We start from the raw sequence: 12,379 nt of genomic DNA, 5'->3' as shown, positions 1-12,379 counted from the left end.
AACTTGCCCACTGCAAAATCTATAATCTATACTATTCTACTGCTAAATAAAGCTACCCAGCTTCTGGACTCTAAGTTTATCACTAAATAAATAAAAAACCTAGAATATGTTTGTTGTGGGCAACGTTCAAAGTACCGATACAGGGCGATATGTTGGTAGGGGCGTATCAGCCTGTATCGGTATTCTTTTTTTGTTTTTTTGTTTTCTATTTTTATCGAATCTGGTTTAGAGGGGCCGGTTTAAGGCCGATCTGCCCCCTGAACCACTTGTTTATCCAAAATACCCCTGTAGGTGCATATTGGGAAGGCTCCGATATGATACGTATCAACCGATACATATTGATACTTTAAACCTTAGTTGTGGGATTCTTGATATTGGGAGAGCATTGATCTTACTACTGAATCTTTTATTGTTAGTTTGTTACTTCATTATGTACGGGTAGAGGTGTCAATGGACCAGTTATTGGTCCAAACTAAGATCAATTTAGATGGACCAATAAGACATATTGAATTGGACCAGTCCAGACTTAATGGTCCAAAGTATTTATTAGATTGGATTAGACCTGGTCCACCCATAATGAATTTATATCGAATTGGGTAGAATTGAGCCAATATCTGATCCATTGATAGAAGAAAAAAAATTATAGGTGGCAATGGATCAAGTTTGAGTTGGAATCAATCTAAATTAAAACAAATTGAAACAAATTTGACAGCCCAGACATTGAATTGGACTGGTCCAAAATAATTCAAAATTTTCATTGGATTGGACCAAATCCAGTTCAATTGACACCTCTAAATTACAAGTCTTCACTTGTTTTCTTGTACATTTTTATTCTCTTTTGGTAGAACACTAGCTCTTCTTTTGATTTCATACTTTTACAAATCTTACTCCTTTTTAATATTTAATGTTGGGATTTTAATATTTCATCCTTACCTTCTAATGAGTTGGGAACCTCTTGCAACAAAAACTGTACCAACATGATCTATGTCCTTACATCTCACTATAAGAATGGAACCCACGACCATGCATGTGATGTGCGAATATATATCATGTTGGAACTTGTTCGATTTTTTTTTTTTTTGCAATTACTGTGCCAATAAAAATATTGACAAATTTGTATTTCTTTTTTTTTTTTGGTAAAGCAAATTTATGTTTCTGATATGTATAGTAATAAAAACATTAATTTGGAGATGTGCCCCAATGAATCAATAAACAAATTAAACTTCTTAAATCACATGTCGAGTATAAGAATCAGTAAAGGTCGAGCTCAGTGACCGATCCTTCAAAAAATTGAGACCAAATCAGCCCCACAGAAGGTCTTATAGTACATCTTCGCTGTGTATGAGAAATATCTCTCCATGATGACATCATTATTTTTGATATTATCATCAATAGATGCTCCCAATACACAGCGGAAATATACTGTGGGACGTTGTGAGGGACAGTCTTGTGGAGGCTGATTTGAACTCAAAAAATCAACACGAGCTTCATGTTGATGCCACTGGGTCCTAAAACAGAAATTGATGCATTTCTATGTTGTTGATTGGGATTAACCACTCTTTGTTTTTGTTCTCTATATCAGAATTGCCTCACCACCATTTTCCCCACCCACAATTTTGTCTTGCTTGTTAAATCATATATGTGATCCATTATTATAATTGATGGAGGAAAAGAACCAGGCCGGATGTATTTTTGCCTCATGATCACTTTCTGAAGGTTTGCTCCCACATTAATTAGGATTTTTGTTTTTTAGCTTTTCCACTTAGTTTCCTCAAACAGCAGCCGAGATGAAAGCTGCTGTTGTAAGCATGATGAAGGGATGATGTTAGCATTCAATGGGCAGGTCATTTTCATTTGATCAATCTGGACCCAACCCAATCCAATATACATTTCTCCATTTCTAATCCTCCACTATCATAGGAGATAAGACTGTTCCCCCAGAACTTCCAGTTTAAGAAGAATCGAGTCCTGTTCACACATTCTAATACAAGTGGGGTTAGGTCTTCTGTCTCACTAAAGCCCCAAGATCGATCGATCTATCAATCTATCTATCAACTTCACTTCCACATATCCAACATGCATCGATCGATCAGTTCTTAGCTTGCAGCTTGCAATTGCCTTCCAGTGGAAAAGGCCTGGCCAGCTATGCCATGGTAGCAGTGTAGCCACTATACTTTGTCTCTGTGCGTTTGTGTGTGTGAGTGATTTAGGATTGGACCTGACATATATACATTCTTATTTGGTTTGTCTCTTTGATGTATGTTGAGAAATGCTAACAATCCAGTGCCAAAATTGGAGCTGGCAATTTCTTCTGATGTTGAGCACACACTAGCAATTTAATGCCAAACTGACGCAACAACACATCATTGTAGTAGCCTTCTGCAATTGGGAATAGCAGTAAAACTTGTTATCTGCTAATTTCATATATCCTAGGTCATCCTTGAAGGAGATAGATAACTAATCAGTCCTCAAGTTAATCAAACTAGAAAGTTTAATTTATCTCTAGGAAGTAGTCCCTGTTAACCACTCAATGAACGAACTTGGTGTATTTTTATTTTTTGGCTATTAGGTTTATGATGGTTTTCAATCCGCCATTGACTCGGGCAGTCGGACCGTTTGGCTTGAGAATCATCCAAGTAATCAGTTCTGTTTTACTCCAAACTTGGTTTCTGGTCAAAAACTGTTGAATCAATCAACGATCCGTTAACCTGGGCAGTCAAACTGTCGATCTGTTCAATGATTTTTGGCCTTTTATTTTTATTTTTATTTTTATTTTTATTTTTTGTCAGAATGGACTATCCGATCGAACTGTCAACCCAAAAACCAATGATCAGAACTAGGGTTGTTCACGGGTCGGGTTGGGTCGGTTTACTATGGTTTTTCCAACTGACCCAACCTGGTTGGGTTACCTGACATAGAAACCAAAACCGACCTAGTCGGTTTGAGTAAGGTTGGGTCGATTTTGGTTTTAAGTTTATCCCTGTGATAAAATCTTGCTAATTTTAAAAACAATCATAAATTGAACATCATTTCAGCCATCTCCTATGATAAAATTTAAATGAAAAGTTAATCACAAAAGTTGTTCATTAATCACTATTCACTAATCCAAAGTTTCTTACAACCATTCAAAAACTAGATGGCCTAATGGGCTTTGGAACTTCATGTTTGAACTAGGAACTAAGTCGGTTCAGTTCGGATCGGTTTCAGTTTTCTTGTGTGAAAACCGAAATCGACCTAAATCATCGGTTTAGGAATTTACACAACCCAAAACTGACCCGTGCTGATGAAAACCCGACCGACTCAGGTTGGGTCGATTCGGGTTGGTCAGGTTGGTCGAATTGGGCCTTCTTATAAACAGCACTAATCAGATCGATTCCATTTCCGAATCATTTTTTAAAACGATGAAGTTCATAGTATCATGCTAATGGCATATGGCATGGGTGGAATGGTTTCAAGGAGTTTGGATTCGCTGCCAACAAGGCGCTACGGCCACATGTCTTTTGAAATTTGAATAACCCTATCAATGATAACATGCAATTACGGAACATATTCGGGATGTGTGGCCATAGCATCTTGTGGATAGCAGATCTTGTCATGTTCTGAACTGTATGTATAGCATCAAATCCGCGTAACTGCAGGCTTTCCATGGTTAGGCCAGTGGATGTGTATCTCACGTACACCCTACTCTGTCTCCATCAGAATGGAACCATGAAACAAAATTTATGTAGCCAGACCCTATATTAGTTGGAACAAGGTTTAGATGGTGATGCTGATGTATTGACTGGTACAGGCTTACACTCATTCCATATCAACTAAAGAATAAAGTGAAAGCTGAAATATACAAAGTTATATATCACTAGCTAAAATTACTTTCATTTTTTTAATATTATCTATCTTAGTACTAAAAAAGTATTATTAAGATTTATATTGGTTTCTTTAAGTGTATACATGTATGTCAAGTATATTTATATTCCACAAATTATTAAAATATATGTTTCTTATGTATTTATACTTTATTTGTAGTCATCCAAAGTCTTGAATATATTTTGTGCCATTGATGCATTTATGGGTATTTAATAAGTGTTTTCCTACTCTCTCTCTCTCTCTCTCTCTCTCTCTCTCTCTCTCTCTCTCTCTCTCTCTCTATATATATATATATATATATATATATATATATATCTTAATCAGCATTTTAAAAATTACCTAGAAATGGAACCGTTCTGGCAACTGGTTTTCGGGTCGACGGTCTGAACGTTCGGTTCGAATGAATAGCTTGTTTTAACAAATAAATTAAAAATAATTAAAATTGAAAAAAATGGTTAAAAACCGTTAAACGGATTGATGGATCGACGATTCGACTACACAGGTCAACTTGTTATTTACTTTTTTTAGCGGGTTTTAACTAAAAATTAGGTTTTGAGTAAAATGGAACCGATTGCCTGGATGGTTCTTGGTCCAAATGGTCCGACCATCCGGATCAACAACAATTTGAACCGAATTATTCCACCGAATCCATGCATTTTCTACATATATCCTAATATGCTTCTGAAAATTGTATTTTTTATACCCTTTGATGGCCTTATGTATATATATTATCACCAAAGTATGGATACAACTTAGCTGGTTTTGTAAGGTTCAAGGTATAGTTGGGTGTGATATTTAAATAATAAGAGTTTGGTGATTTGAATTGTTTTAAATATTAATAATTGATTTGACAGATATAAACTCTCAATGTCCTAATCTTGCATATCGAGAGTGTGGATATATATACTTTGAATATAATCTTAATTTCAGCCACACTTATATGTGGTTGAGTCTTAATATGGTTGCAGTTTCAAGCTTCCATTTTTCTTCTTTCTGTGAGATCCAAAAATGGAGGGGTGTATTCAACCTTACTTCAAACAAAGTTTGGTTCATTTTGGTTTCTTAATCAGTCATACATCTCATACTACTTTTGAAGCATCATCCCATTGACAAGCACAAACTTACACTGGTAAACAGTGGTGACCCATTTCTGTATTGATGCTTACATGTTTAAATTGACATCTCACAGTGTTTTTCAAGCAATGACAGTACCAAGATGTTTGGATGAAATTAAGCTTCCCAAAGTACATGTAAAACAACAAAAAATTTCAAGTCAAAAGGAGTGACCAATGGAGAAAATTCACCGCGGCGGTGCCGGCCAACCATTCAGCTGACGAGTATCGCAATAGTGTGCCAAGTCAGCCAGCAATGGTCCCTTCTTCCCCACTTCATCTAATCCACAGGCCTCAAAGTGGCCCAAAAGGGTTACTTTTTGAGGGGAAATGGGTGAGGCTTGTGAGTTGGTGCAACAAAGAGAAAGAGAGAAAAAAAGAGAATGAGAAAAGAATATTGTAGACTTTGAAAGAAATGTTGCTTTCTCACTCTTATGCGAGCACATAAAGCAAACATTTTATGCTTTTCACAAGCTTCCACTAATGGCAATAACATTCCTTCCACCAAAGACCAAACAACCAACTCTTGGTTCTTCCCAGAATGAGTGAGAGCATATCACACTAGCTACTTCATTAAAAGGTTTTAATTAAAAATTATGTGTACAAACAAGTATGTATGTTAAACAATGATATCTTATGTAATTTAATGGTGGAATTTGGGGCCAAACAACCAATAAGACTCCAAGGACGGTGTGTAACATTGAACCTGTACAAAGAAAAAAATAAGTTCGTAAAAATTAAAAAAAAAAAATCCTTTTTATAGAGAAAAAAAAAATTCAGCATTCTTTACTAAAAAACATAAAAATAATATGAAAAACATTCCGATCTGTCGCAAACGCGTTGACGTGTATTAGTGGTGAATATAATAAAAATACAAACATGTGTATAAGACATTCAGACATCTTTTTTTTTTTACTGTATCTTTGACTAATTTATGCTAAATACTTTTCATCCAAGTTGTTTAAATTTTATAACGTAAAAACAAGCCATTAATCAAGGTTTTTAAAACCAACCCGGACAATGAACCGTTTAGGGTCCGGTTCCTGGGTCGAATGGTCCGACCATGCAAATCAAATGATCAGCCTGTTTTGACAAAAAAATAAAAAAAAATGGTCAAACCATTGAACGGTTTGAATGGTTCAACCGTCTAGATCAGCGGTTTGCAGACCAAATCAATATTTTTTTGGTAAAAATTCGATTTTGAGAAAAAACGGAACCGAATCACCTGCCCGGTTTTGAAAACCATGCTATTAACAATTGCAAATTATGGATTAAGCTTGAACAATCCAAATTAATAGAAAAATGCGACTGATTGCATTTATCAGATGAAGCAAACATGAAAAAAGTAAAATTGTCTTGATTTTTGTTCTTTGAAATTTTATCTCTTATTCTTATGCAAATATTCTCCATTCCTTAATTTGTCTTTTATTTCCTCTTCATATTTCTATGAACTCAGCAAATCCATTCCTGTTGTATTTTTATGGTTGAGGAGGAAAAAAAAAAGAAAAAACTCTTGACATTCTAACACTTTCTTCCCTAAACGTGTTTCTCAACATCATATTAATTAATTAATTAATCAAAACTAGATGTCCTAATTTGTAAGTTACTTGCTTTGTTTCAAGAAGACAGATTGATCTCCTATATCGTTTTCCATCAATCACTGTAGCTTATCAAGTTTATGTTCATAAATTATAAGAGAACACCCACTGTAATCCCACACCATATACATACTTGTTTGTACACAGATTTGCTAAGTTTTATAACCTAAATCTAGCTGGTTTAAAAGGATTGACCAAAAAGAATACCTGTTTTGCGAGTTTGGTTGCAGTGTAATTTTATTTGTACTAGTACAAATACAAAGAAGTGCAAATGAAAAGAATGTAATTTCTGATTTAATTAATTTTGTTTTAGGTTTTACTTTATTCTGCTTTAAATCTTATTTTACTTTATCTGTACTGCAATCAAATAAAATAAGCTAAACTTTAAAATTAAAATAAATCAGAATTTGCATCAGAATCATTTGCACTATCATTATTTTTGCATCGGTGCAAATAAATTTGCATTGCAACCAAACACAGCCAAAGGATGTCTCTCCTCTATGGGTGAGCATTATTTGGTTAAAACTGAAACCAAATTTTTTTGTTTCAGTTTTTTCGGATGTATATATATATATATATATATATATATATATATATATATATATATATATATATATAATGCATATATAATATGTATAAAATATATTATATTGTATTATATTATATATTAAAATTTATAATTTATTATATATATTGTACAATATATATATATATATATATATTTAATATATATTACATATATAATATCTATATTGTATATTAAAATATATATAGTGTTGAAATTCAGTTTTAACTGAAATAACCAAAAACTGAACCAAAAATTTTGGTGTCGGTTTTTCAATGTTTCAGTTTAGTTTTTCATTTAAATTTTTGGCCTATTAAGTTTGGTTTTTAACCAAATAAACCATTTTCTCACCCCCCCCCCCCACCCCACTACACTACTTTGGAAGAAGGAGATCTCTTACATGAGTAGAGGCCCAATTTCCCTTTAGGCTCATTTATTGCAATCCAATTTCATTAATTTGCACTAGTACAAATGTATGGAAATACAAATCAGAATAGGATAAGTCTGCAGTTTCAATTTTGTTTAGGATTTCACTTTGCTTCAAAATTTATTTTACTATATTCACATTACAAACAAACAAAACAATAAAATTTAAAATAAAAATAAATCAAAATTTGCATTCAACTCATTTGCACCTTCAATCCTTTTACACCATCACAAATGAAATTGCTTTGCAAAGAAACTAAGCTTTAAGTTCTAAATAAATCAATCTGCAAATCATGCTTATTCTATAGAATCTATGTTTCTTAGACCTGAATGTTCCTCCTTAAGTGGTGAAATATATAGTTTGGTTGTTCTAATCAAAATGAAGATTTATAGAGTTTGATTCTCCCCATTCTAGAAGAACTTCAAAATGAGGCAAAGATAGGATTTATCCCTCTCTTTACTTCTTTTTTTCTTCAATGGTCTCTTTCAGCTGATTACAGATAGTCTGCCTCCCACCTCAGTTGTATTAATATGGACCATATGGTTGATCAACTGAAGCACGCATGTGTAGATGATAGAAAAGTATAGTTTTTAATTATTATTTAATTCTTGAGAGGGTTGGGCAATAGAAGAAACCCCATCATTTCTTTTTCCATAATCACTCTTTGAAATCTAGTGCGTGGCCTAAGCAATCTTTGATTTAACTTTTTTTTAATATTCTTTTACAAGCTTTCTTTCATTGAATAATCTGATGTCCTTATCATAACTATTATAAATAAAGTCTATAAGATAATATTACTTGAAGTATAAACATGGAGAATGGAACCAAAAGCTAGCCAACAAGATCAAACGATCAACAGACTGAAAAACTGAAATCATAGGCTGCAATTTTTCAATTGAGTCGATTAAATTTCTAAGCATGGTCATGGCTGCAACGTCTGCAACAAAGGTTCAAAGTACCGATATGCGTGACACACAATTCAAAGGGATGATACTCTTAGATTAAAATATTTTTTTAAGTTTTAAGAATTGAACCAAGACATATTTAATAATGATATTTATATAACCTTCAAAAGTAGTTAGATGTCATCGATATATATCATACAATATATACATCCATCGATATCATATTGATACTTTAAACCTTAGTTTGCAGACAACAGCGTTAATGAATTACAAGAAACGGGCCCTAGACATGTTTGCTTTTTGGGTAACTAGCAAACGGATCCTACGTGTGTAGGACAAAGATTTTCTCCCTTAGAAATTAGAATTCCTTTTCTGATGAATGAGTTATTTATTCTTAATTATGATGACTGCGTCCAATAATTAAATACCCAAGCATCAGCATGCGTGTTGACAACATCACTAGCGCACTAACCAAGCCTTCTCTAAATTCTACATGAATGAATCATGCCCTTATCTCAACTGTATTTCTGACCACACACAATCAAATTACAGTGAAATAATAAAGAGCCATCACTTTTTCTTCCATTTTATCTTCATAATCAATGACAGATGAGCATTCCTTGAAGGCATACTCCAACCCCCAGCAGCCCTCCACCCCTAAAAATAGAAAACCAGAAAACCTGAATTAGGGGTGGCAAATCTTGACCTGACCCATTGACATGCTTGTTTTCTTCTACCTCCACTACATTCATGATTCCTAGACAAAAGGGTCGATTGTAGTCGGTACTTCTAAAGTTTTATGCCCCCATGGGCCTGAGTATACTGTTTAAGGATGGCAATTTTCTTCATTTCCGGCAAGAATTTGACTTTTCCGACTTGATGGGGTCGGGTTGTCAGGGATGGGGATTGCTTTGGTAGGGTGGGGACAGGGGTTAATTGGGATTCCCAATTAGGGTCAGGGTTGGGGATGGAGAATACGGTCCCCGCCTCGCTCCGACTCCAATTATATATTAAATATTATCCATATTATATATATATATATATATTATATGACATTATTTATATTTTCAAAATATATTTAAAATTTTATTTGTATTTTAAATTTTTCATTTATTTTAAGTAAATTTATTTTTCAAAAAATACTGCTAACTAAAAAAATTCAGGGATTCGGGTCCCCGTGGAGAACTCGTCCTTATCAGGGATTAGGGATGGAGGACAACTTTTATCCCTAATTGGGGGACCAGGGTTGAAAACGGGGATTTATTCCAAAATCGGGGTCAGAGATGGGGAATATTGACCCACGCCCCGTTGCCATATTTCTAATGTCTCTAGCTAGCTTGCATTTTCATTTTTTTTCTTTTAATATAATATAACTACTACTAATCCAGTACTAATCAACTAATTATAAACAGTTCTTTAATTTATCTAACCTAGTGACCCCCTTAATCACATTCAACCTCCATTGTAACACACTATGAGTTTAAATCTTATTTGTTTATAGGGTTCTGATGTTTGCCAGGCTAAAATGAAGGTGAACTAATGGTTCTCTTGGGAAATGAATCACATATTCCTAATTTTCCTTGTGTCATTGTTTCACTTAATTAGCTTGAAAAAGTACCGGATTAGTTAAGAAATATATAAATTTTGCAAGATAGATCGAGAGGAGAGCAATCTTTGTTTGGAAAATGACTTGTGGGGTAAAATAGAAGGAACCATTTTCCTTGCTACAATATATTAGTATTCACTTTTTTTAAAATATTTATTTTCCAATGCTACTTTACATTTCTACCGAACAAGGAGAATATCAATTTTCAGGAAATCATTCATGCATTCTCCTTCATCTTAAGTATGTGCAACCAAATGGAACCCTAATTAAGCAAAAATCATGGTGTTATTACATGGTAACAACTTGGGCCAACTAAGCTATTCTTTGGCATGTCCCTCCAAAAAGCTTTTATCTAACTGAAATGCATCCAAGAATTGGCATGTTATGGATTTCCTTCATTAACACACAAAGAAAGAAACAAAAATAGATTGAATAATTAATCAAGTAATAGAAATTAAGCTTCTAATTATATTGGATGGATCAGAAGTTAAGCAATGGATGGAATTTAAACTAATGGTCAATCATGCCTTAAAATTAGTCAACTCAGAATTTAATCACATGATCAGTTGTCCCAGGGGTCAACCACTATCTAGGGTCCAAAATTTTCTCCCACTACAAGCAATGGTGGGTAGGATGACAACCCACTTAGCCTGTGAAATTTGAGGAGCTCTATTGTAATGCAACATGCTCTCTTGGACTCTTGGCCTTTGGGCATGGGATATGACTCTGCTTCAAGTCACTAGGGCATTCAGGGCTACAAGTTTCTAGTGTCATCAGAGCTATATAGCTTAATCTGCCAAAGCCAAGGAAAACAAAAAAATCTATAGAGTGGGGTCAGGCTGTCAAGGTAGAGTAAGGCTTTTCTCTACTTGAAAACAAAAAGAAAATCACTAGGTGGGGTCAAAGGACAAAGCTCTTTAATTCCTGTAATTTGAGGCACATTAATGGGGTATTTTTGTAGACTTCCTCCTTTAAATACAATTCATTCATTCTCCTTCCACCCTTCAACTCAAAATACAAGCTTTCATCCTAACTGAAATTGCTTAATTAGTTTGTTTCGTAGAGACCCAATCATGGGGAACTGCTTAGTTCTATCCAGGGAGTCCATCAAGGTGATGAAGACGGACGGGAAGGTCCTTGAGTATCAAGCACCCCTCAGAGTTCATCAGGTGTTAGCTGATTTCGCCGGCCACGCCATCTCCGACACACTTCCGGTGCTTCGCCACCTTCCTCCTGATACAGATATGCTTAGTGGCCGTCTCTATTATCTTCTCCCACCACCTCTGCCGTCCACCAATGTTGCTGAACCTCGACGTGAAGCTGGTGTTGTGAGAATTAAGCTGGTTATCACTAAGCAGGAGCTCAGGGAGATGCTAGCCAAAGGAGGAGTCTCGGTTGACGAGATGGTCTCTCAGCTTCAGGGCAGACAGAGCGAAGTTGGTGTTGTTGATGATGATACTGAATGTTGTAAAGGGTGGAGGCCTGTGTTAGAAAGCATACCAGAAGGAGAAATGACGACTGATTCAAGTTAGAGTTTTTGAATCTCTTTCTCTTTCTAACCTCTTCTGAGACTAAAAAAAAAAGCAAAAAAGCAATGTTAGGTTTAAACTAAAATACATATATAGCTATTATAGGTCTTCTTTTTATGCTCTTTTTTCTTTTTTTTATCTCTGCTTTTCAAGAAGCAACACTGTAAATACTTTCTTTTGTCCTTATATTGATCATATATAAGAGCATAAGCTCATGCTAACGAAATTTCCAAATACTAATACTTATTTCCATGGAAGATGGTGGTGATGGTGGTGGTTGTGGTGGTCGCTTAGTCGTGAGTACCTTGATGAATCGAAATATGGACGTTCAAACTTCAAACAGCTAATGATGTTGTCTGGGGTGCAATCAACCGAGTCAACGAGTCGACTCAACAAGAAAGAAAGAAAATATGGGCGATTGCAGTGTTGTAAAGACTACTGCACCGGACGGTTGAACCGAATACCGATGACCCAATGACCTTCACGACTCCCAGTCATGGTTTGAACGGGTTACCAAAAAAATCGAGTTAATAGCCGAATTAACCAGTAAAACTGTGACCTAGTGAGCATTAATTCGGGTTTTCTGTCTGGTCGGATCCATCTTGGGCGATTGTTTGAAACCCGGTGGGAATGTTGGGTTGACTCAGCCACAAGCTTGGCACGGTTTAATAGAATGGGTGGCTTACGTTGTTAATTTCCGACCGATGTTGATGTCTGTTTAGTTTATTTACCAAGGGAATGACTACGAGATAACTCGAGTCGAGACCCATCTC

General features: G+C 35.0%; 1 protein-coding gene across 1 annotated transcript; it reads left to right on the top strand.

Annotated features, from left to right (window-relative positions):
- Positions 1–11,150: 11,150 nt before the first annotated feature.
- LOC148847433 (uncharacterized) lies at positions 11,151–11,609 on the top strand. Its single transcript, XM_088949608.1, has one exon. The coding sequence runs from the start codon at positions 11,151–11,153 to the stop codon at positions 11,607–11,609; it is 459 nt and encodes a 152-aa protein (XP_088805734.1).
- The last annotated feature ends 770 nt before the right edge of the window (positions 11,610–12,379 follow it).

The sequence above is a fragment of the Nelumbo lutea genome, chromosome 6 (assembly GCF_056320005.1).
Source record: "Nelumbo lutea isolate HS-2025 chromosome 6, American lotus-T2T, whole genome shotgun sequence".
Taxonomy (NCBI): Eukaryota; Viridiplantae; Streptophyta; class Magnoliopsida; order Proteales; family Nelumbonaceae; genus Nelumbo; species Nelumbo lutea.
The sequence above is the reverse complement of the archived record's forward strand: the minus strand, read 5'-3'. Positions and strand labels throughout refer to the sequence as shown.